Source organism: Cannabis sativa, chromosome 3, assembly GCF_029168945.1.
Source record: "Cannabis sativa cultivar Pink pepper isolate KNU-18-1 chromosome 3, ASM2916894v1, whole genome shotgun sequence".
In the NCBI taxonomy this organism is placed as follows: domain Eukaryota; kingdom Viridiplantae; phylum Streptophyta; class Magnoliopsida; order Rosales; family Cannabaceae; genus Cannabis; species Cannabis sativa.
Window position 1 is genome coordinate 64,834,290 of NC_083603.1, and position 25,646 is coordinate 64,859,935.

Below are 25,646 nucleotides of genomic sequence, written 5' to 3' on the forward strand. Positions count from 1 at the left end.
TGCCACATTATCTTATCCTCGAGTTCCCACCCCATACTAGGCATAGAAAGTATTAGCTCCGCATCCTCCATATTAAACACCGCACGGATAAAGTCTTTATCCCAACTCCCATCCACAAATTTCAGATCTGCCACAAAAAGATTCTCCGGAAGAAGAGGCTTATCATATATCTCAAATGTGACCGGTCTTGGAAGCCAAGGGTCTTCCAAAACCCGAACATTTTCCCCATTTCCAACTCTCCATCTATAGCCATTGACAATCACCTTCTTCTCCCACATCAAACTCCGCCACACAAAGGACGCATGTACTCCACATTTAGTCTCCAAGATGCTTTTATTGGGGAAATATGATGCTTTAAGCACTCTGCTACAAAGGTTATTCGGATACCGAATGCATCTCCACACTTGCTTGGCTAGAAGTGCTTGGTTAAAAAAACCCCAAATCACGGAAACCCAAGCCACCCTTATCCTTTGGTTTGCATAACTGTGCCCACTTACACCAATGTATCTTCTTATCCTTATCAGAAGATCCCCACCAAAACCTCGCAGCCATTCGGTGTATACTTGAGATAGTCTTCTTGGATAGGCAAAAACAAGACATGGCATATGTCGGAATAGCTTGAACCACCGCTTTGATGAGAACCTCTTTGCCCGCCATTGAGAAGATAGAGCTTTTCCACCCTTTCATTTTAGCCCACACTTTGTTCTTGATTCGGTCCGAAAATTCCTTTTTGTTTCGTCCAACAAAAGATGGCAATCCCAAATACTTACCATGGTTCTCAACCTCTCAGACCCCCATAAAAGTAGCAAGCTGTTGTCGAACCTCCCTTCCCACATTTCTCCCAAAACAAACTTTAGATTTATGATAGTTAACCAATTGTCCAGAGGTAGCCGAATATGAATCTAGAAGTCCTTTAAAACGCTGGCAGCTCTCCATCTCAGCATCCTGAAAAATTAAACTATCATCAACAAAAAATAAGTGCGATACCGACAGCCCTCGTCGACCAAACCGAAGTCCTCTCATACGACCCTCAAGTTCCTCATGTTGAATCAGATTTGAGAATGCCTCCGCACAAAAGAGAAAAAGAAATGGTGAGAGAGGATCCCCTTGCCTTAATCCTCTTTCAGGAATAACTTTCCCTTTAATATCACCATTAATCAGGAAAGAAAAGCTTACTGAAGTAACACATCTCATCACCTTATCTACCCAAGCTATGTCATACCCCAACCGTATCATCATTGCCCGAAGAAAAGGCCATTCAACCCTGTCATAAGCTTTTTCTATATCTAACTTTAAAGTCATCTTTGTACCATTTCGAAATCTATTCTTCATGCAATGTAGTCCTTCATAGGCAATAATAGCATTTTCATGTATCAATCTGTCTTGTACAAAAGCACTTTGGGTGTCGGAAATGACTGCACTCATAGTTGTCCTCAATCGGCAAGCAAGACATTTTGATACAATCTTATAAATAACATTACACAAATTTATCGGCCTAAATTCTTCCACTCTGACTTGTTTCTCAACTTTGGGGATAAGTGCAATAATTGTTTCATTCAAGCAAGCCAAATTAGCCTCATGATTCAGAATCTTCAAGCACACCTCAACAACTTCATTTTGCAATTTACCCCAGAACTTTTGATAAAAAAGGGCTGGTAATCCATCAACTCCAGGAGCCTTAACTGGATTCATATTCTTCACAGCATTAATCACCTCTTCTGCTGCAAACGGATGCATTTGTACCTCATTCATATCATTTGTAACTTTAGGCCTAACTCTCCTTAACATCTCATCAACCTGATCCATGTTTAGATTTGAAGCCGAGAAGAGATTCCCAAAATAATCCTCTATCAACTTTTTGATCATAGTAGTGTCAGTCTGCCATATACCCATACTATCCACTAGTCCTTTGATCTCATTTTTCTTCCTTCTGGCCGAAGCTTTACGATAAAAATATTTAGTATTCAAGTCACCCCATTTGAGCCACAATGTCCGGCTTCACTGTCTCCAATATTTCTCATCCTTCTCAAGCACTACATTTAATTGTTTCTCTAATGTTTTCAACTCCCCCCAAATACTGGAATCTTGTCGAGGCGATAATTCCAAAATAGCCTTCTTTAATTTTTTTTGTTTTAACCTGTAATGTCTTCTTCTTGTTTTTATTCCATACACGGAGAGCATCCCCCACCTTCTTTGTCTTCAACTTAAATCCCCTGGAGAAGCCAACACACTTCTTCATTATTCCACACCCTCTCCACTATCTCTCCACACTCTGGTTCTTCACACCACGCTTCTTCAAAGTGGAATCTACTCTTTCGTTTCAAGCACCTTTCTCTTTCGGCAACATTCGGCATCTCTACTACTAACGGTCTATGGTCCGATTCCCACCAATCCAAAACAAGAATATCAGCTCCATCAATATTCTGCAACCATTCCTCATTACACAGCCCCCTATCTAACCTCTCCATAACCGGATTCACCTCATGTCCATTACACCAAGTAAGGTCCGTTTTAGAAGAGCAGAAATCAATCAAGCTACAGTCATCAATCACTTTCCGAAAGTCCTCCATAGCCACATCCCTTCTTATTCTACCCCCAACCTTCTCCGACAAACTCACCACCTCATCAAAATCCCCTATACACAGCCACGACCCATGAACTTCCTCCTCAATATTCCTTAATAATTCCCATGAAAACTTCCTTTGCGTAGCATCAGGATGCCCATAAAAACATGTACGGGTCCATGGAAAGAAGTCTTTACCCGCCACCTATCAAGCAGGTGACCAGGTGAACTTGAGTCAACTCGCACACTCAGCTCCTCCAACCACAACAGTAATAAACCCCCACTCATACCAACTCTATCACCAACCCAATAATTCTGCCCAAAATTTAAGTCAAACATAATTTCTGAGCTTGTAACTTTGTTAATTTACTTTCAGCTAAAAAAAAATAATACTCGGGTCATGATCCCGAATATGGGATTAGAGAGTACGTAATGTCCAAGGATTCCCAATCCCTTGGACATTCCAACTTAGTATTTTCATTGCTCTCGGCGGTCTTGCCTAGCAAGACTCGCCTCTCCTTCAGTTGAAAAGTGAGATGATAAATCAGCATAATTAGAAATACTCACCTCATTGTTAGTCTCCACATCCTCTGTTCCAATTACATCTTCTGAACCGAACACAAACGTTTTCCCCTGTGAAGTAGAATCCATGCCAGCCAAGGATCTCGCCAACACTCCTGAATTAGCGTTTGACACCATCGACATTCCTTTACCATGATTCCTTGCATGATTCTTAATCGACACTTTTTTCCTTTGCCCATTAGAACTTGATTTTCCCAGCTTCTCCCCCTCCCCATTACTGATATTGACAACCCTAGAAGAAACACTTACCTCCTGATCACTCAATATTTGTTTTCCCTTTGTAAGTGCCCTTCGATCTCTCTCTTCCTCAACCTCACCATCTTTCCCTCCATTCTTTCTTTTTTTTGCTTCACTTTCAGTCCCCACCGTATCCTTTCTAAGAGTCGAGTCCCCTATTTGCACATGAATCTCAACTGTAGTAGCCCTATTAATTGGTTTATTACCATCTCCCACGATTGGAGACTTATCAACCATAAATGCTCCACTACCTTTTACAGTTACATGATTACGTATAATCGGAGCCTCCTCTCTATCAGTTACTAGTGCCGGCGGCGCTACCACAACGTGTCCATCTAAATTTTCCAAATCAGTCAACCGCTCCCTAACTCTATCACCATTCCTCCTATTTTGTTCATGAGGTTGTGATCGATTCTGACTGAACGCAATAAAACAATTAGGTGTGGGGTCTTCATCTCTCGACCATTGGCCATACTTAGGAACTTGCTGTCCACCTTCTGATTTTTCCATCAAAACCTCCTTATGGCAGTCTCTCTTTTCATGTCCCCATAACCCATAGGCAAAACACAGTGTTGGTAGCCTTTCAAATTTCAATTGGATCCAGTATCTCCTTCCACCACAAGGTATATACCTTCCCACAAAGATACTTTGTTTTAATGGAAACCCGATTTTCATCCGCACATATCCGTTCAAGAACATCTTATTTTCATTAATCCACTGAATCTCCTGGATTTCACCAGCCATCTCCCCTAAACGAGTAACATTGGTTTGAGTAAAAGCTTTAATTGATAATCCTTTCATCTTCACCCAAAAAAATATCTTGGCAAGCTTTGCATCTCTCCATTGTCCCGAACTAGGCCATTTTTCCAGCAGTAAAAGTCCTCTGTTGAAAATCCACGATTGTTTGCTCAATACTCCATTCGCTTCCTCTCGACTCTTGAATGATATCCCCAAGAAGGAATCATCTCCATCTTCTTCCAAAATCTTAACTTCCCATCCTCCAATACCTTTCCACATTCAGCCAAATATTGTAGTGAATAATGATTCCTTGATCTCCCTCTTAGCAATCATTTTTCCTACCAGAGACAGTTCGCCAAACGATGACGCAGCCTCCTCATTCTCCTCCCAACCCTCCTCACTACTAACTCCCAGTTTACTCGTCATTGACACAATGTCATCCACAATCTCACTCGATTCCCCCACACAACCTCCAGTAACCATACACACCATGAATACGAAAAGATCAATCATATTGCAGTTCTGAAACTATATCACTAAGCAGGGTCCTTCAGACCATTTCTTTTTTAGAGAAATTTTCAAATTAATCAATTTAATAGCGTAAATATTATAATTTATAACTTTTATTTAATTATATTATATATTTGGTATATGCAATAATATTTCTCTATTAGCCAAATCTTTCAACAAATTAATATGTGATAATATTTATCGTATTAATTTTATTTTATTTAAGCCAGTTAATTATGTTATTATTAGTCAACTATTATTTTATAGTTTTAAAAATATAATGAATATTTACATTTTATTATAACTTTTAATAGTATAATTTACTATAATAATTTTACAGTTATTGTATTTTTTTTTTTTTGAAATATTTTTATAGTTTTTTTTTTTAAAGTAGTTCATGTAGAATGTATGATTTTATTAGCATTGAATTTATGGTATTTATAGTTTTATTATTTTATTTAATTATATATTAGTTACTTTATGTATCATATTATATGTATAATATTATGTACATTTAATTTGTATTTACTTATACTTTATATAACATGTTTTTTTTTTGGTATAATATAATTTAATATACTTATTATTCTTTTTTAGACAGAATCATAATTTCTGTGATCTTATTTATTTTAAAATTTTTAACCATATTAATTCAGTATTTATAACTATATTTATTATATATATGGTATTGTTTAAAATATATTTATTTTTGTTAGTCAAACTATTAATTTTCTTTTAAATAATTAAAATATATTAAATAATTAACTAAATATTTTATTTTAATTTATTTTCTTGATTTAAACTATTGTATTTCTACCCTATTAATAGTTTATATATTTATATTTAGCAGATTATTCTTACTTAATTTAGTACCAATTTGATGGTTGAGTTGCGCCATTGTTAATAGTTTTGGTACCTTTTAAGGCTTTTGCACCTATAATATGGTTGGCCCCTAATTATTTAGGGTAATTTAGTTAAAATATCACGATATCATGAATTTTAAAAATATAATAAAACTTTAATGTTAATAAATTATACGTTGTTCTGATTTTACTAATTGTTATGTAGGGTTGATTTGGGCTAAGTTGTAATTTAAGGAAAGATTTAAAATGATTTGTTGTATTATTTAAGATGATTAAAGGTTTAAATGGTAATAACTGTAATTGACTTATGTATTATTTAGGATGGATTGGAATCTACCAATTTGCAAATAGGGGGAAGTTTTCAAAAATTGTATTTATCAATTTCTAAGGATATATTTATAAATTAATTAAGTAAATTGAGTGGCAATACTATTTAGAAGGGCTTTAATATTAGTTTGGTGTGGGTATTCCAATCCATCTATATAAACAGTAAATAAGGAAATATTAAGTCATAATACTCAAATTGGATTGTGATTAAATTAATTAGTTCATTTTAATTCAATTTATGGGAATTTATATTGCCAATTAATATGAGTTTTACTTTATATAACATAATATTATTTTGGTGTAAAAATTATAAATGTGGAGAGTTCATAATCAATGGGAGGTGGTGACTTTGATAGTGAATTGGGGATATTCTTATTCTACTATTGGAAAATACTGAAATAAATAAGTACTAAAGGTTAATGAGTATTGAATTTATTATTTTTTCGTTGTAAAGATAAATACCAATATGAATGATTTTTTAATAAATCGAATGACATAATTAATTAGAAGATTTTAGTATTGGTTATGATGGTGGTATGCCAGTGGTATTCCAACCCATATGTATAGATAATAAATAAGAAATAATTAAGTCGAATAAGATTGTGATTATTTTAGTTAATTTTAATTAATTTATATTGACTATAAATATGATTTTCACCATAAATAGATAAATAATATAATATAGCTTTATTGTATAAATAAATTATAAATGTGAGGATTTCGTCATCAATGGGAGATAGGGGACATTAATAATGAATTAAAAAATTTTGATTTAATCCTATAAGATGCTAAAATAAATGGACATTAAAGCAGTATGAGTTTTATTATTTTTCATTGTATTGAACGATACTAATATGAATAGCTATATATATTAGAATTATAACAGAATTAGCCTACTTCCATCAACTACTGACAGTTTGTTAGATATAGTTTTTACCGTTAATTCCGTTAGTCTATTCTGTTACATTAGCTATCTTTTAGCTGATTTGGTTTTTGTCTAAATGTCGGTTACTTCCCTGTATATATATTGGTGTTCTTCTTCAATTGTATTTAAGCAGATTGTATTTTCTTCATTCAGTAAATTAAAAGTTTTTCCATCTTCTCTCTGTTTCGTGTTATGGTATCAGAGCGGGAGAGTATGCTTTCCCACTTCTGACCTTAATCGCTTCCGCTTTCCTGCCTAAGTCGTGTCTTCTTCTTCGGCAATGGTGGCGCTCATCCAAGGCTGGTGATCCAGTTCTCTTTTCTCTGACGATTCTCCCTTCGTCTTCTCTTCCTCTTCCAAGATCTTTCGTTCTTCTTCCCTGTCTCTGTTATGTCTAACAATGATCAAGAAGCAGGGACTGAAACAGGAGTTCCTACTCCTATCATTACCAGAAACCTACAGCAAATCATCGATCAAAGTGGCCAGAATATTCAGTTGCAAGGATCAAGAAATCCAGTTGAAGACCCCTCGGATCCATACTACCTCCATCATGGTGATAATCCTGGAAACATTCTTGTTGCTCAGCCACTTACGGGACAAGACAATTATATTTCATGGAGCCGTGCGATGCAACTAGCCATTTCAGTCAAGAACAAGCTAGGATTCTTAGACGGTTCTATTCCTAAACCTCCTCCTACTGAATTCAATCTTTATAATGCTTGGATTAGGAATAATAACATTGTTATATCTTGGATCCTTAACTCTGTGTCTAAAGAAATTTCCTCTAGTTTGTTGTATGATGAATCTGCAGCCGCAATGTGGACTGACCTTAAGATTCGTTTCCATCAAAGAAATGGTCCTCACATTTATAATCTGAGAAAAGGCTTGATGAATCTCCGACAAGAGAATCAAACCATCAGCATGTATTACACTAAGCTAAAGACAATATGGGAAGAACTGTCCAATTACAGGCCTAGTTGTACCTGCAATGGTTGTACTTGTGGTGGTGTAAAAAAGCTTCAAGAACACCACCACATGGAATACATAATGTCTTTCTTGATGGGATTATCTGATAATTTCACTCAAATCCGTAGTAGCATACTGCTGATGGACCCTTTACCTGAAGCCAATCGAGTTTTTCACTTGGTTACTCAAGAGGAAAATCAAAAGGGAAATCAAAACATTGGAAATGATTCGAATAATGCTAACTTGGCTTTTGCCTTTCAGAATGACAGGAATGCTTCATCTAAGTCTGATTCACAGGGAAACAAGAACCATCCTCCAAGAAAGAATCGACCATTTTGCACTCATTGTAACATACATGGTCACACGATTGAAAAATGCTACAAAATCCATGGCTATCGACCAGGATTCAAGAGCAACAGATCGAAAGATGCAACAACTAACCAAGTGCAGGCTAATGCTGAATCTAATCCTTCCAGTGAAGAAAGTCACACCTTGTTACCTCAACTCAGTGTGTCCCAATATCAGCAACGGCTGAATCTTTTAGCTAATCAGCCGAGTAATATAACTGCTACTGATCCTAGCTCATCTTTGGGAGCAACAAGTATTATCTTGTCCAATCATTATGTCAATCCTAAAAATGAATCATGGATAATAGATTTGGGAGCTACAAGACATATTTGCAACAACATTAAGAGTTTTCAATATGTCTGTCCTATCCTTAAAGTCAGGTTAATTCTACCTAATAATGAGTTTCTTTTTGTTCAACAAAGTGGTTCTATTGTTATTAACAAAGATCTCACTTTGACTGATGTTCTTTATGCACCAAGTTTCAAATACAATATTATCTCTGTGAGTAGTCTAACCAGCTGCAATTCGATTAATGTCAATTTTACTGTTAACAATTTTCACATACAGGACAAACTCCATCTGAAGGAGATTGGCAGAGGTAGCAACAACAGTGGCCTCTACACCTTGGATACTGCCAGATCTGAGAATGTTCTATCTGTCACTGCTGACCTATGGCATTCTAGATTAGGACATTTATCCCAGAAAAGATTGGCTCTGTTAAGCAATCAATTGAATTGTGATGTTAATACTCTACATAAACATACTCCTTGTTATATTTTCCCTTTGGCAAAACAAAGAAAATTACCTTTTCCTAATAAGAATTCTTTTGCTAATAACAGATTTGATCTTGTTCATTGTGATACATGGGGCCCCTATCATATCCCATCTCATTCAAACTACAAGTATTTTCTTACTCTAGAAGATGATCACACTAGATTCACTTGGATTTATCTTATGCAACAAAATTTGAAGTTGCTAGCATTATGCCACAATTCATTTCTTATGTTCAAACTCAATTTCATTGCACTATCAAGCGTTTTCGATCTGACAATGCACCTGAATTAGTTTTTAAAGATCTCTTTGCTAAACTTGGTATATTGCATGATTTCACTAGTATAGAGACGCCTGAACAAAATACTATAGCTGAAAGAAAACATCAGCACTTATTAAATGTTGCTCGTGCTCTCTATTTTCAAGCTAATATGCCTATCAAGTTCTGGTCCGAGTGTATTATGACAACCACTTTTCTAATAAACCGCACCCCTAGTCCTCTTCTTAAAAATAAAACACCTTATGAACTTTTATTTGGTACTACACCTGATTACACTAATCTAAGAAATTTCGGTTGTCTTGTTTTTGCATCTACCCTCACGGCTCATAGAACTAAATTCGCTCCTCGGGCCCAACCTTGTGTTTTCTTAGGTTACCCACAAGGTGTCAAGGGATATAAACTCTATGACTTAAATAGCAAACAGATTTTTATTTCAAGAAATGTGATATTTCATGAACACATTTACCCTTTTCAAAGGCTATATACTGATGAAAAATCACATTGACCCTTTCTCTAATATGGTGTTTCCTTCTAGTCTTATTTCTAATACACCCGTGAGTGACTTTCCTGTAGATAACCATCAAGATATCAACATAGATGACATCTCTCAGGATCAAACCAGTGAACCAGAACAAATGGCTCCTGCCTCTACCATACCAGATCACAACAACAGCACAAACAACAACATCAACACGCCTGCCACAAATGAAGTTCCTCTTCGAAGAATAACTAGGCAAACAAAATCTCCTGCATACTTGAGGGATTACGAATGCAACTCCATTTTACAAGACCAATCCTCTACGCCTCATCCACTTAGTAAGTTTATTAACTATGAAAAATTATCTACTACTCATCGAGCCTTTATTCTTGCTGTCACAGCTCTTTCTGAACCTCAGAATTACAAACAAGCCAGCCAGCACAAGGTGTGGAACCAAGCAATGCAAACTGAGTTATATGCTTTATTGAAAAACAAAACATGGACTTATGTCAAGCTTCCACCAAACAAGAGAGCTATAGGATGTCGATGGGTTTACAAGATAAAATATAACAGTGATGGGAGTGTTGAAAGGTGCAAAGCAAGATTAGTTGCACAAGGTTTTTCTCAACAAGAAGGTCTCGACTTCTTTGATACTTTCTCACTAGTAGCCAAGATGGTTACATTCAACCTTATCCTTGCCATATCTGCAATCCAAAACTGGCGCACCTTACAAATTGACATAAACAACGCATTCCTAAACGGCGACCTAAACAAAGAAGTTTACATGGTCATTCCACCAGGTTTAACTCCCCCAAACACAGATGGTACTGCCTCTAATCTTGTTTGCAAGCTGCATAAATCGATTTACGGTTTAAAACAATCTTCACGACAATGGTATACCAAGCTTTCAGACGCTCTTATCATGGAAGGCTTCCAACAATCTCAAGCTGATTATACTTTATTCACTAAAGGGACAGGAAATAGCTTAATTGCTCTATTGGTTTATGTCGACGACATCATCATAGCAGGCCCCAACAATGCTCTATTGCACCAACTACAAGCTTCACTTCACAATCAATTTAAATTGAAGGCCCTGGGACCAGTAAAATATTTTTTTGGCTTCGAAATCGCACGATCATCTGAAGGCATTTTCTTATCTCAGAGAAAATATACTTTATAGCTTCTCATTGATACTGGCTTTACAGGTAGCAAACCTCCTAAAACTCCCATGGATCCAAGGACAAAACTTAATGACAGTGAAGGAACACCTCTAGATGACCCCTCTGCCTATCTTCAACTTGTTGGCCGTTTATTGTACCTCACTTTGTCTAGGCCCGATATCACCTATACTGTAAATGCCCTGAGCCAATTTATGTCAACCCCTCGTACTCCTCACATGCAGGCTATTCACCACTTACTTTGGTACCTCAAGAGGTGCCCTGGACAAGGCTTACTTTACAACTCTACTTCATCATTGCACCTTCGGGGATTCTCAGACTCGAACTGGGCTTCCTATCCTACAACACGTCGATCAACATCAGGTTTTTGCCTCTTCATAGGAGACTGTTTGATATCCTAGAAAACCAAGAAACAAACAACAATTTCTCGCAGTTCTGCTGAAGCAGAGTATAGAGCACTCGCTGCTGCTAGCAGTGAAGTTACATGGGTCCAATACTTGCTTAACGACTTACAAATTCCTCAAAAGGCTCCTGCATTCATCTATTGTGATAATCAGTCCGCCATTCACATCGCCAACAACCCCACTTTTCACGAACGCACCAAACACATCGAATTAGACTGCCATTTCATACGCGAAAAGATAAAGGCCTCTGCAATTCGACTCATTCCTATCAACACTACTCTCCAACTTGCAGATACTTTCACTAAACCTCTTCCATCCACAATTCTTTCTTCTCATATCCGTAAGATGTCTGTATATGACATATACAGTCCATCTCAAGGGGGGAATATTAGAATTATAATAGAATTAGCCTACTGCCATCAACTACTGATAGTTTGTTAGTTATAGTTTTTACCGTTAATTTAGTTAGTCTATTCTGTTAAATTAGCTATCTTTTAGCTGATTTGGTTTTTGTCTAAATGTCGGTTACTTCCCTGTATATATATCGGTGTTCTTCTTCAATTGTATTTAAGTAGATTGTATTTTCTTCATTCAGTAAATAAAAAGTTTTTCCATTCTCTCTCTGTTTCGTGTTAATATATAGTATTAGGAAAGCATTAAGATATACATTACTATTTTTCTCTGACATGTATATATCTTAATACTACTAGTAGTATATTATAATACAATCTACTCCAATAGAGTCAAATAATAGTGTTTACCCTTGGTAATGTCAATCAAGAAAGCTTAGTTTTTTCCAAGATTGTTTTTGGAAGATCTTTACCAAACAAGAGAGTCAACTTCTATGATTGATATAATAGAAATGGATCAAGTGGTAATTTTATTGTAAATGTAAAGTAAGGTTTAGGTTCATTGCTTTTTACTAAATTACACAATAAAATTTATTTTAGACGATATGGTCTGAGTAAGGGTAGTGACTTTAAGAAGGTTATGAAGTAGAGTGCTATAATTCACTTGCTACTAGCCAAAAGGATTAGCTAGTTCTAGTAATTTTAGTGGGGTTCTGGTTGCTTAGTTCTTGTTATTTGGTAGATTTTGATCAATTCGATAATTTTCTAATAAAAGTTTTATTCTGGTTTTCTGCTATTTTTCAGGTGTATTTCAATGAGCTAGGAGCGTTGTTTAAAGATATTATAGTTTTATTGTCTAAATTTTTAGGGGCAGTTTTGTCCCATGTGGCTCGCTTTGAGAATATAGCGACCCATGGTTTGGCAAAGCATGCTCTGCGGTTAGACGATGAGCTATCCTAGTTCGAGGAGATTCTAATGCCGGTGGCGGACATCTGCGTCGTAAATTCATAAGTGATTCTAATCACTTTGTCAAAAAAAAAATTAAGATTTTATCAATAGAGGAATGAATAAAAAAGTAAATTTATTATATATATATATATATATATTCTTGTAAATAGTGTTTTATGGGATTTATTTTTGTTTTTGACTTTATTTTGTGATGTTGAATGATATTCATGTCTTTATTTAATACACTAATTTATATACAAATGTGCCTTTACATTATTCCTATAATGAAAAATTGTGGATTTGGAGAATGCAGAGGGACGATTTGGTGAATGTAGAAAATTTAATGGTGCGAAGTCCTTCCATTCTTTGAGGGTTTTTTTCCAAAAAAATGAATAAATAAATAAATAAAATAAAATAAAACTTAAAATGAGAAGTTTTCATGTGTATAAAATAATACCCTTTTGGTAAATAGGGTAGGGTGGGGTTATAAAAAATGATATTTAATTGGAGTAAATTTAGTAATAGAGTATAGTTATAATATTTGCGGGTGCAAATATAATCTGCCATAGGCTTAATATTACTGGAAATTTTTTATATCAATATGTAATAATTAAATCAATAACGATTATGACATACAAAATTAATATTACACAATTACAGTAACACGTCAACTATTTTATACTTAAATAAAATTAATTACATCCCTGAGTTTAGTGTTTGTTTGTTATCTTAAACAAGCCATCCAGATTTTTTTTTCTTTCTTTCTCACTTCTTAAAACTTCAAAAATTAATTCTGACCATATTATTTATTATTTGAGCTAAAAAAATGATACTTTCATAATCTGCTTTTTAAGGTCATCATTTTAAAATGTAGAAAGTATATATTTTATCATTGTTTTCAAAATTAAAATAAACCAATTGATTACTTATTATATCAATAAAATAATATAATTACATCTATACAAGCAATTTTATTTTAATTAATTAATTGAAGCTTAAATTTATAAATTGTTTGATTTTTGTATTCTTTTCAAACTTAGAAACTAATAAATTACAATATATATGGGTATGAGTCCCGAGGGACCTTGTTAAGAACTGCACTGAAATACTTGATACCTTTATTACCCCTTAATTGCTTCTTTTAGAGGACTAATACTTACCTTACTCGTACTGCAAGTAAACTAAGGTTGTTGTTAACTGTAGCTAAGGGTTGTTAAGGTGTTAAGGTTGTTAAGGGTTGTTATAAAAAAATTATATAGTATATACACCGTCACTAATTTTTGATCAATTATAAAAGTTTATTTTATGTTTATATTATTTGCCATACATTTTAGTTATTTCTAAAATTTATTTTAAAAATTAGTTACATTTAAATTATATTATGTATCTTATATTATTTAAAGTACATTTTAGTAACCTTTCATAACTAATAAACAAATTATCATGCTATCAAAAAATTACTTTGTAGTCATTCAACATATTAAAACTACACATTTTGTTATCCATTTTTTATGTATTTATTTTTAAAAAAAAATGGTTTCTTTATTTTTATATCATATTATCCAAAATTCGTTTTAATTACTTTAAAAAATTATTCGTAAACATCTTAATATATAAATTAGTTATTAAGTTAATAAATCTTTTGAATTAAAAGTATATTTTAGCAACCTTTGAATTTGGTTTGTATATTAAATTTTGTTTAATTTAAAAATTTAGTTATTTTTTGGTTAACTAAATAGAGAAATAATCTACTCTTGAATATAGACATTTTGACATATAAAAAATATGCAACTAATAAATCAACTATTTAGTTGCTTGTGATAACTAAAATGACACTTAGAAGTAACTATGATGTTATTTTTTCTACACACAGCACAAAAATGATTTAAAAAATATTGTGATGGTGGAATTTTTAGTGGGGACTAATGATATTTTAACTAGTAAGTTAATCCTATACACCAATTACTTGTTTATAAAATTTTTACTTCTATAATTATTTGTATACATTATTGCAATTTAATTAATGAGTATATATCTTGCAAAAAAAAATTAATGAGTATATAATTAGTATTGTAAGCAATTAAATAATTACTTTAATTCTAAAGAAGATAAGAAAATATATAGTTTTCACATCTCAAAATGATTATATTCAACATTAAATCGCAATAGTATAATTTTTAAGACTAAATTAGCGGTGTAATTAATTTTTTTTAAGTTAGAAAAAAAAATATTTATTTTATTTTATTATTTCTATGTATAGTTACCTAATTTTACAAGTTCTTCAAAAAAAAAAATATATCTTTATATATTAAAAGTGCTTATCTAACGGCATTTCTTGGTTTAACAGAATATACTTAAAAATAAAAGAATATTCTGTTAAATTTAACGATGTTAATAGGTTTATCTCTCGTGAACAAATAAACTCAATAATTAAATCTAAAAAATTAAACAATCTTTTAAATATTAATAATCTCTTTTTAAATTAAAAAAAAATCATCTTAGTCACATATCTCTCTAACAAATCTATCTTGGGAGAATATCACTAAACATTGAAAAAACTGGAAACGTAAAAACAAAAACGAATGACAGTGAAGTAGTAAGAACTTGAAGAAAAGGGAAAAGAAGAAAATGAAAGGAGAGCATTTCCAACTCTAACAAATCTTATGCAAGGGTCTTTCAAAAGCAGTAAAATTGTGAATGGCAATAATTTGTCACTTCCCATCAATAATAAAGGTAATATATTGACCTCATGCTTTCTCGGCATACAATCTTAAAACGATAGTTCTTTGTAACCGCAGACCTGCTTCACTAATAGGCTCCACACCTACAAATTTATTTGGGGGAAAGAATGGAGAGCATTTGAAGGATCGTAGTGTAAATCAAGGTTTCTCCTTCCATCTTTTTCTCTCTTTATTATTACTTTATTTTTTATGTTGTTGTTCCCACTTTATTTATCAAGAGAATCTACAAAAATCTTTTTTTCCAAGATCCTCGTCATAGCCGGAACAAGTATTATTAATTTCATATCATATGTTGTTAAATTATTGAAGCTTACGTGTTTGTTAATTTATATTTCTTCTTATTGTTGGGTGGATTTAACTAATTTCAATTTTTTTTGATGAATTACTCTTTTTAAAAATAAATATGTTTATATAAATTTATATTTAAACTCTATATAAAATAATACTTTTTTATTCCTAGAATCATAAAGCTACAGACTAATTTCATTAACAATCATCAATATAAAATTTAAACTCTATATTAAAAAATACATTTTCTTTTTTTTCTAGAAACATAAAGCTACAGACTAATTTCATTAACAATCATCAATATAAATATTTAAGTATGAATAAATCAAAACAATTCAAAATCAGAACAAATAAATATTCAAGTATTTTAATAAATTCATAAACAAGTAAATCAGAACAATTCAAAATCTCAAATCAAGAAAATTAAAAGTTTAGATTTATAATCTTTACAAATATGAAAAACTTAAATAGATCTATCTACCATTGTTGTTGTCGTTGCTTAATTACTGAATTCTTAAACAAAAACCAGTAGAACTTATATAAAACTAAAATTTACGTGGCTCGCAACGTAACTCTCATCTAGTATATATATATATATATATTTATGTTATGAAGACAAAAAAGTGTGTAGATTTAAATATCTGTAGCATTCATGTATCATCACTAACAATGTCACATCAAATTTATGTTAGTCAAATTTGAACGGAATTCCCGGAAGTTAAAAGAAATTTTTTAACAATGAAATGATTTGATAATGATATTATTTGGAAACAAAAATCATATTACTTACCATTCAAAAAAAAAGGAACATATTACTCATAAATTAATAATTTATCTTAAATAAATATAAACAAATAAAATCAAGAGTTTTCTTTTGAAGTGGTGTTTATTGGACCACATTTAATATTTTTAGTACTATGTAAATCCGATCTAATTATATATTAAAAGTTAAATTTTACCATCTGATCTAATCCAATTGAATCGGTTCTATTTGTTAGATTATGGGTTAAGTTGAAAAGTAACACTTTTATTAATCAATTAAGTAAATTTACCTTTAATTTTATATTTAATTGAAATATACCTCTTTTCATATGTATTGTACCCAAAATACTCTGATATAAGAGTCAAATTGAGAGTATTTTAAAGTAACAAGGGCAAAATTGGTACATTATTTAAAAAAAAGAGGTAAAAATGATACTTTAAAAAAGAATGTAAAAATAAAAGAGGACAATATAAAAAGGGTATAGAGTGTAATTTCCTCTAGAATTATTTTATATGTATATATATTGGTTTAATTTAAATTTATTCAATATTTTAGACTAAGTATTTTTAGGATGGATCGATCAAATATTTTAAGCCCAATATGTATTGGATTGGATCCAATCTAAGAAAAATATAGTAAAATTTTAATATTAATTTTTATATATAAATATTAACAATATAAAATTTAATTACTTAGTTCGATTGGATGTTAAATGTAAAAATAACATTCAATCCGATCAGATAACAATTGAATATCCAATATTTAGCGGTTAGTTGTAATTGAATTAGTGAATTGTCATTGGATGATTTATGCACACCCTTAAATTTCGGCTATTTAATAATAATAATAAACTGCTAAATAAAATTGAAAAAGCAAGTTATAATTAACCAATTATTGAAATTTATGGTTATAAAAAAAATTAATGTATATTTATTTAATAAGATCAGGAGCGTTATGTAAATTAGTTAATAAGAAAGTTCTTTATTAAACGAACCTGGCGAACATAGCTATAATCGTCCATGGCCTTGCCGGAGAACATATGTACAGAACTGATTTTGCGGAGCATCCTCCAACGTGGACCGTAAGGACGGAAAACGAGGTCCTGGTAATTATAAGCGATGTACTTCGCCCCTGAGTTTGGTGGCCGGCTCGAGAAATTGGCGTCGTGGACCTTCAGGAACTGAGCCGCTACCGAGGCCGAGGCCGCCACCACCACATCCACGAAGCCCAATCGGAGGTACATTAATGGGCCGTATTTCCGAGCCAGAGCCGCTGTGGCATGGTGCGGTGCGGGGCCCAAGTGAGGGAGGTTTCCGATGATGGGCCATGGTCGAGGGCCTGGAGGTAGGGGGAGTGAGGATCCTCTGCTTCGCAGCTTCTTGATGAGACTGTACACTCCGACAGCCAAGAGTATGGAGAGGAAAGTTATGGCGATTGTCGGCATTTGGTGCGTGAGTTGAGTTGTTCTGGTGGCGGAAATGATATGGCTACTTGGACCAGTCGACTCACTAGGATTATATACTAAAGGGATATTTGCTCCATAAATATCATCAGTTTTTGGTTTTATACACTTAAATACTACATGTTTTTTTTTCACGGATAAAATAACTTAAGTTATAGTTACTTCCGTCACTACTTTTCTATTAAATCCTATTCAAACACACGAGTATTTGCGTATAAATACCTGATGTTCTAGATTTTATACATTTATATATGTAAATGTAACTTTAAGTATCTGAAGAAAAAACACGTGGTATATAATTGTATGAAATTTAAAACATCAAGTATTTATGCCGCAAATACTCTATGTTTGATAGGATTTAATAGAAAAGTAGTGACGGAAGTAACGAAAATGTAACTTTAGGTATTTAATCCGTCGAAAAACAAACATGTGGTATTTAAGTGTATAAAACAAAAAACTTATGGTATTTATGCCGCAAATATCCCTATACTAAAACTCAAATATTAAAAACGCACACAATAAAATTCAAACCTAGAACTTAACACACACATCAAAATAAAAATTAAACCATAAATGAGAATTTATGTTACTATTTTTTAAATTTCGGTATTTATTAGCAACAAATTTAATATTTTAAGTATTTATGTTACAAATTTTTTAATAGTAAAGTTAAAATTTTAATATAATTTTATTAAGTAATTATTATTAATTAAAATACATCATTTATTTTTTATATATAATTTAAAATATTTTATATATCCACTGCGAAGCGCGAAACATTTACTAGTTATATATATACTAGTGGTAGGGTAAGTGCGTGTGGCACGTGCCCTTATAATCTTAGTGGAAAAGTAGATGAAAAATTAATTAAAGTGTAAAAATATTTTTGAATAGAGAACTATAAATATAAATATAGTGTATTGTTATTTTCTTACAGCATCTTGTTAAAATTTAACTCTAGGGTGTTCATTTAATACAATCTGTATTATTTTACTCATAGTACATTCGATCTGTACTATTTTAGTCATAGTACATTTGATTCGCACTAAATGTAGATTTTATATTTTGGATCCAATCCAATGGATCTGTTACTTTAGATTGGTTACTTTTTTTAATATTAAGTTATTCAATATTTATTGAAAAATATTTTCTTTTCACATAACTAACAACAAAACAAAATAAATTAGGGTTCTTTTATGTTTCCAAGAACCACTACAAGAAAGCCTAGTTTTACCGGCGCAATTGGTCAATTGCGCCGGCAAAAGTTGTCAGTATAAATGAAATGTTGAACTTCATATTGGATTCAGCAATAACTTTTACCGGCGCAATAAAATGCGCCGGTAAAAGATAAACAATGAACCGCCAAATGGGGCGAACACATGTCCACTTCTGTAAGGCTTTTGCCGGCGCAAAATTGCGCCGGTAAAAGTTAGCAAATTTTGGTGGGAATCTTGACCGGCCACGTGAAATTTTGGGGGGAGAAAATCCCGCGTGGAAAGTGGTGGTAGGTGGGATTACTTTTACCGGCACATTAATGCGCCGGTAAAAGTGTTAAAGGAAACGGTACGTTTGGGTTTAGGGTTATATGACCACTTTTACCGGCGCAATTCAATGCACTGATAAAAGTGTTCATATATGATCCTTCGACGAGCAAACCCCATTTCCCTTTTTTTTTCAGAAATTTTTTTTTCTCTCAATTCCTCCTTCATCCCTCTCTTTCAATCTCACTCATTCTCACTCAATCTCACTCAAACTCTCTTAATCCCTCTCATTTCTCTCAAAATTTTTTATTTTTTTTAGGAAAAAAATCACCACCGACAGCCACCCTTCCACCGTCAGTCGGCCAGCAGCCACCACCGCACACCACCCGAAGCCCCACATCCTCTTATTTGTGGAAGGTATTTTTTAATTTTTTAATTTTAATTTTTTTTTGAAATGTTTATATATAGGTATGGATTAGTGTAATAATGTGTATGTATATGGGTTTATTAGTGTATAGATGTGTATATATATGTATTTTTGTATGTATGTGTATGTATATGTATATATATTTATGTATGTATGTGTATGTGGATGTGGGTGTATGTATATGTGTATGTATGTATTTGTTTGTGTATGTTGGTGTATGTATATATATATATGTATATGTGCATGTGGGTGTATGTATATATATGTATATGTGTATGTGTATGTGTATAGGTGTATGTATATATATGTATATGTGTATATATGTGTATGTGAGAGTATATGTAAATGTGTGTATATACGTATGTGTTTATGTGTGTGTGTATGTATGTGTATGTGTTTATGTGTGTGTGTGTGTGTATGTATATGTATGTGTATATATGTAAGTTTAAGTGTAAGTGTAAGTGTATGTATGTTAAATGCCAAAATATTACATATTTTATAGTGTAAAAATACAAAATAAAATTAATTCTTTATAATATTTTCAAGAAATTAATGCAATATATTATTATATTGAAAATATTTTATTTAAGATTAATTTTATCTTTGTTTATAAATAATAATAGTATTTATGGCATAATTGAGAAAAAGAAAAATAAAAAGTTAAGAAAATGCATTGTATTTATTTAAAGAAATACAAATTAATTAAATTTTAAATAAATATTTTCATTAAAATTATTGTGATATATTTTATGTTGAAAATATTTTGTTTGGATTTAATTTTATTTGTGTTTGATTGAGAAAATAGCATTTGTGAAAAGAAAGGAAAAGAAAAAGAAAAATGGTAAAAATGTGATCCAAAGCAATGAAAAATGGCATTTTTGAAGCCCAAAAGAGAGCACAAAAGGACAAAAGCCCATTTGGCCCTCTTTCTCTCCCAGCCAACAGCCACGACACGTGGCGGTCTGCCATTCGTCCGCAGAAGCCCAGCAGAAGGCGCGTCAGCGCCTTGTCTCCTCCGAAGCCCACGCGCGCGTGGAGCGCACGGCCCCTCCTGGGCCTTGCGTTTGCTGCACTCGCCAGCCACGCGGCTGGCCTTCCTCTATGACCGCCTCCCTTCAGCAGCCCAGCCACTTTCCACGTGGCTTTCTCTCCTCTCGCCACGTGTCAAGTTGCACACCAAAGCCACCAATCCGAGCTTGACACGTGGCACTCCGAAATTAACTTTTTGTATTTACAATTTTACCCACATGCAATTTGTAATAAGTTTAATTGCGTATTAGTCCTTTTACCCTTCTATAAATAGAAGCTTAGGTTTTTAGAATTCGCATAGTTTCGGTTTCGGACGTAAAAATCCAGAGAAAACGCTCAGAGCGCTCAGTGTTAGTTTACTGCTTTCTTAGTTAATTTTCTTATGGGTTTCTAAGTTCCCTTATTATTAAGGAGGACGATGAAACCTAGTGTATTTAATTAAGTATTTATTTTTATTTTGATTCTCAATACAATATATGCTTATGATTTTCGCTTCTTAAAATAATTTCTTTCATCTTTAATATCAAGTATTTTTTATAGTTAGAAATTATTTATGCTTGGTTCCATATTTTATTAAAAATAATATTCTTTGATTTTTTGTATTTACATTAAATTGTTTCACATTTAATGCTTAGAAGTTATAATTTTAAAGCGAAGGAAAATCTATTTTTTATTAGAAAATAATTGGTTTGATTACTGATTAAATTATGAGAATCAATATAAACATAAATATTTTTGTATACATTAAGTGGATTCTGAACCCTTAATAATATCCTAAAATATTTCTGAAAATATCTGTTACTGTCATTTTTATCATTTAAACACTTTATTTTATTTTGTTACAAAAAAAAACTCATTATTTTTGGAACTAGGTTAGAGTTGTAATAGCTTAGATTAAATTAGTATTTTCTTCAATTTCACGCAATTCCCATGGGTTCGACCTCGTTCTTCACAATCTCAATACTACAATAAAGATTCGTGCGCTTGCGAGTTGATAAATGTAAAACGTACCATTTTGGTATACAACAAGTTTTTGGCGCCGTTGCCGGGGAACTGCAAGAAGAAAAACTACTTTAATTCAGGTTGGTATAATTCTTCTACTAGTTATTATATTATATATATTATATATTACGTTTCTTAATAGTGAAGTAAGATTTATATATATAATTATATATTATTATTATTATTAATATTATTATTATTATTATTATTATATATTACAGTAAGTAACTTACGTTACTTACTGTTAATTATTTTTATATATATAAATTTATATTATATTATTATTATATATACATTATTTAACTATTAAGAAAAGCATATTATTAATATAATTATATATTATAAATTATAATTAATATTAATATTTATATTTCTGTCAAATATATATCTATATTATTTATTTCCCGCTATATTTTAAATTCAGTCTTTATTTCTGCACATATATTAATATTAGTATTTATATTTCTGTCAAATATACATATTATTTATTTCCCGCTATATTTTAAATTCAGTCTTTATTTACGCAATTATATGGTAGGCACCGCCTCCTAATTTTTTCATGTTATTTTAATTTTTGTGATACTTAGTGTATGATTCGCTGGGAACGAAATTCTAAAAATCGTTTGGTAAAAAGAAAATTATTGTGGGTTGAAATTAAAAGTGAAAATTCTGACATCATGGAACCAAATCAAGTAAATGTGGAAGAAAAAACTCTTATTGATCATTTTTCTCCAATTTCTGCTAATCCACCATCATGCATTATTTTTCCTGAAACAAATGCTACACATTTTGAGCTGAAACCTTCCATAATTCAACTTTTGCCATCTTTTTATGGGTTAGGTAAAGAGGATCCATACATGCATGTAAAAGATTTTTTAGAAATTTGCTCTACTTTTAGATTTCAAAATTTTTCTGATGAATCTGTTAGGCTTAGACTTTTTCCATTCTCATTAAAAGATAAGTCTAAAGCCTGGTTAAATTCACTCCCAGCCCGATCCATTTCTACTTGGGATGAATTAGTTAATAAATTTTTGTCCAAATTTTTTCCCATGTCTAAAACGGATAATATTAGGAGAGAAATCTCCGAATTTTATCAGAAAGATCACGAAGAATTTTATGAATGTTGGGAAAGATTTAAAGATTTATTGCTAAAATGTCCACACCATGGTTTTGAAAAATGGAGATTGGTAAAATACTTTTATGATGGATTATCTCCCTCAAACCGACAAATGGTACAATCAATGCACACTGGAAAATTTTTGCAATTTAGAGGGGATGAGGCTTGGGAGTCTCTTGAGAATCTTTCTGTAAATTCTCAACAGTGGAATTGCCAAGATCCTAGATCGAAAGCTTCCAACACACCTAAGAGAGGTGGAATTTACGATGTCAAAGATGACGTAGATATTAAAACATCATTAGCAAATCTAACTAGGAGAGTTGAAGCTATGTCATTAAGTCAATCCATGAATACTCCTATACATAGGAATGAAATTTGTTCCTTATGCTATAGTACAAGTCATAGTGCCCAGTCATGTCCATCATTGCCTATATACCAAGAGGCATTTTCTGAAGAAGTAAACGCTCTTCAAACTTACGGGAAATCATCTGATAGCCCATTTTCTCAATCCTACAATCCAAATTGGAGAAATCATCCAAATTTTTCATGGAGACAGAACCAGCCTCCAATGAATCAAGGGCACCAGTACAACACGCCCAATCAGAGTCAAGCCCAACCTAATATGCCATATCCTCAACAACAAAGAAAACCATCTTTAGAGGATACACTACAACAGTTTATGCAAACCACCCAACAAGCTTTACACACAAATTCTCAATCCCTGTTAAAGCTTGAAACACAAATGGGTCAGCTTGCTACTGCTGTAGCTGAAAGGGAAAAGGGAAAACTTCCCTACCAACCCATTCCAAATCCAAAGAGTCAGTACGAGGTAAGTACATCTAGACCTACTGAAGAAGCTAAATCAATTTCTATCCTTAGGTCTGGAAAAATAATTGAAAAACCTGATTACATACCTCAAACTGATGCTGAAATAAACAAAGACTCATTGAAAGAAAATGAAAAGAGTCAGCCTGAAAGTTCACATTCCAAAGACTCGGTTGAAGAATCGAGTCAAACCTTACCATTCATTCCAAAAGCTCCATTCCCACAAAGATTGCTCCCGATCAAAAGAGGTAGTCAGTATGGTGACATCTTAGAGGTATTCAAACAAGTAAGTATAAATATCCCTTTCTTAGATGCCATTAAGCAAATACCTGCCTACTCTAAATTCTTGAAAGATTTGTGTACTGCAAAAAGAAACACAAATGTTCCAAAAAAGGCATTTTTAACGGAACAAGTCAGCTCCATAATTCAATATAAAAGTCTTGTTAAACACAAAGATCCGGGGTGTCCCACCATTCCTTGTATTATTGGTGATCATGTGATTAACAAAGCTTTACTTGATTTAGGGGCTAGTGTGAATTTATTGCCTTATTCTGTTTATAAGCAACTTGGTCTAGGGGAACTGAAACCAACATCTATGACACTTCAGTTAGCTGATCGTTCTGTGAAAATTCCTAGAGGTGTCATAGAAGATGTTTTGATTAAGGTAGATAAATTTTATTTTCCTGTTGATTTCATTGTTCTTGATACTCATTTTGTTGAAGACATAAGTGCTCAAATTCCGATCATTTTGGGTAGACCATTTTTAGCCACATCAAATGCAATCATCAACTGTCGTAATGGTGTTCTTAAATTATCATTTGGAAATATGACTGTTGAGTTGAATGTTTTTAATGTTGCTAATAAATCTGTTGATTGCGATGATGTATATGAGGTAAATTTTATTGATTCTGTCACACAAGATTTCATGCTAAACAAAGATAATTCTTTTGAAAATTGTGTAAGTCATTTTGGTATGAATTTTGAAAGTTCTTTTGATAGTGTAAATTCTTTGTTAGAGTCTACACCATTGATAAACACAGAAGAGTGGAACACCAAAGTTGAGTCAATTGAACCCTTTCGCCAATTAGAATCACAGTCACTCCCTGAACCACCAAAGTTAGATCTAAAGGTTTTACCTGAAGATCTAAAATATGCATTCCTAGGAGAGTCAGAAACCTTCCCCGTTATCATCGCATCTCGCATTAGACAAGAAACAAGAAGAGAAATTGGTACAAGTTCTTAAGAGTCACAAAGAAGCCATAGGGTGGACCATGGCTGACATCAAAGGAATTAGTCCTTCGGTGTGCATGCATCGAATCCATTTAGAAGAAAATGCAAAGCCATCCCGTGAGTGTCAAAGAAGGTTAAATCCAAATATGAAAGAAGTAGTGAGAGATGAAATACTTAAAACATTAGATGTGGGTATTATATACCCAATTTCTGATAGTTCATGGGTCAGTCCGATCCATGTTGTTCCTAAGAAGTCTGGAATTACTGTAGTCAAGAATGCAAACGATGAATTAATCCCCACTAAAATCCAAACTGGATGGAGAGTGTGCATTGACTACAGAAAACTGAATAGCCTCACCATAAAAGACCATTTCCCATTACCCTTCACTGATCAAATGCTTGAAAGATTAGCCGGTCACGAGTACTATCGTTTTCTCGATGGTTACTCGGGATACAACCAAATCCCGATAGCACCCGAGGATCAAGAAAAGACCACCTTCACATGTCCTTATGGAACATTTGCTTATCGACGCATGTCTTTTGGCTTATGCAATGCACCTGCGACGTTTCAAAGGTGTATGATTGCAATTTTTTCTGATATGGTTGAACATTTTTTGGAAATCTTTATGGATGATTTTTCTATTTATGGATCTTCTTTTGATGAATGTTTACACCACCTGTCTCTTGTCTTGATTCGTTGTAAAGAAAAGAATTTAGTGCTAAATTGGGAAAAATGTCATTTTATGGTAAAACGTGGAATTGTCTTAGGACATGTGATTTCATCTGAGGGAATAGAAGTTGACAAAGCTAAAG

At 32.7% G+C, this 25,646-nt stretch overlaps 1 protein-coding gene and 1 non-coding gene across 2 annotated transcripts in view; both read right to left on the reverse strand.

Annotated features, from left to right (window-relative positions):
* LOC115709845 (flavonoid 3'-monooxygenase-like) overlaps window positions 1–17,900 on the reverse strand; it is a 31,243-nt gene extending 13,343 nt beyond the window's left edge. The window contains exon 1 of the mRNA XM_030638083.2: window positions 17,255–17,900. Within this exon, the coding sequence (XP_030493943.2) occupies window positions 17,255–17,704 (450 nt within the window). The 5' untranslated portion in view covers window positions 17,705–17,900. The remainder of the gene's footprint in view (window positions 1–17,254) is intronic.
* Window positions 17,901–22,725: 4,825 nt separating this feature from the next.
* On the reverse strand, window positions 22,726–22,832 carry LOC133036361 (small nucleolar RNA R71). The gene has a single exon (XR_009687018.1). It is a non-coding gene; the product is annotated as a small nucleolar RNA R71 (small nucleolar RNA).
* Between the last annotated feature and the right edge of the window lie 2,814 nt (window positions 22,833–25,646).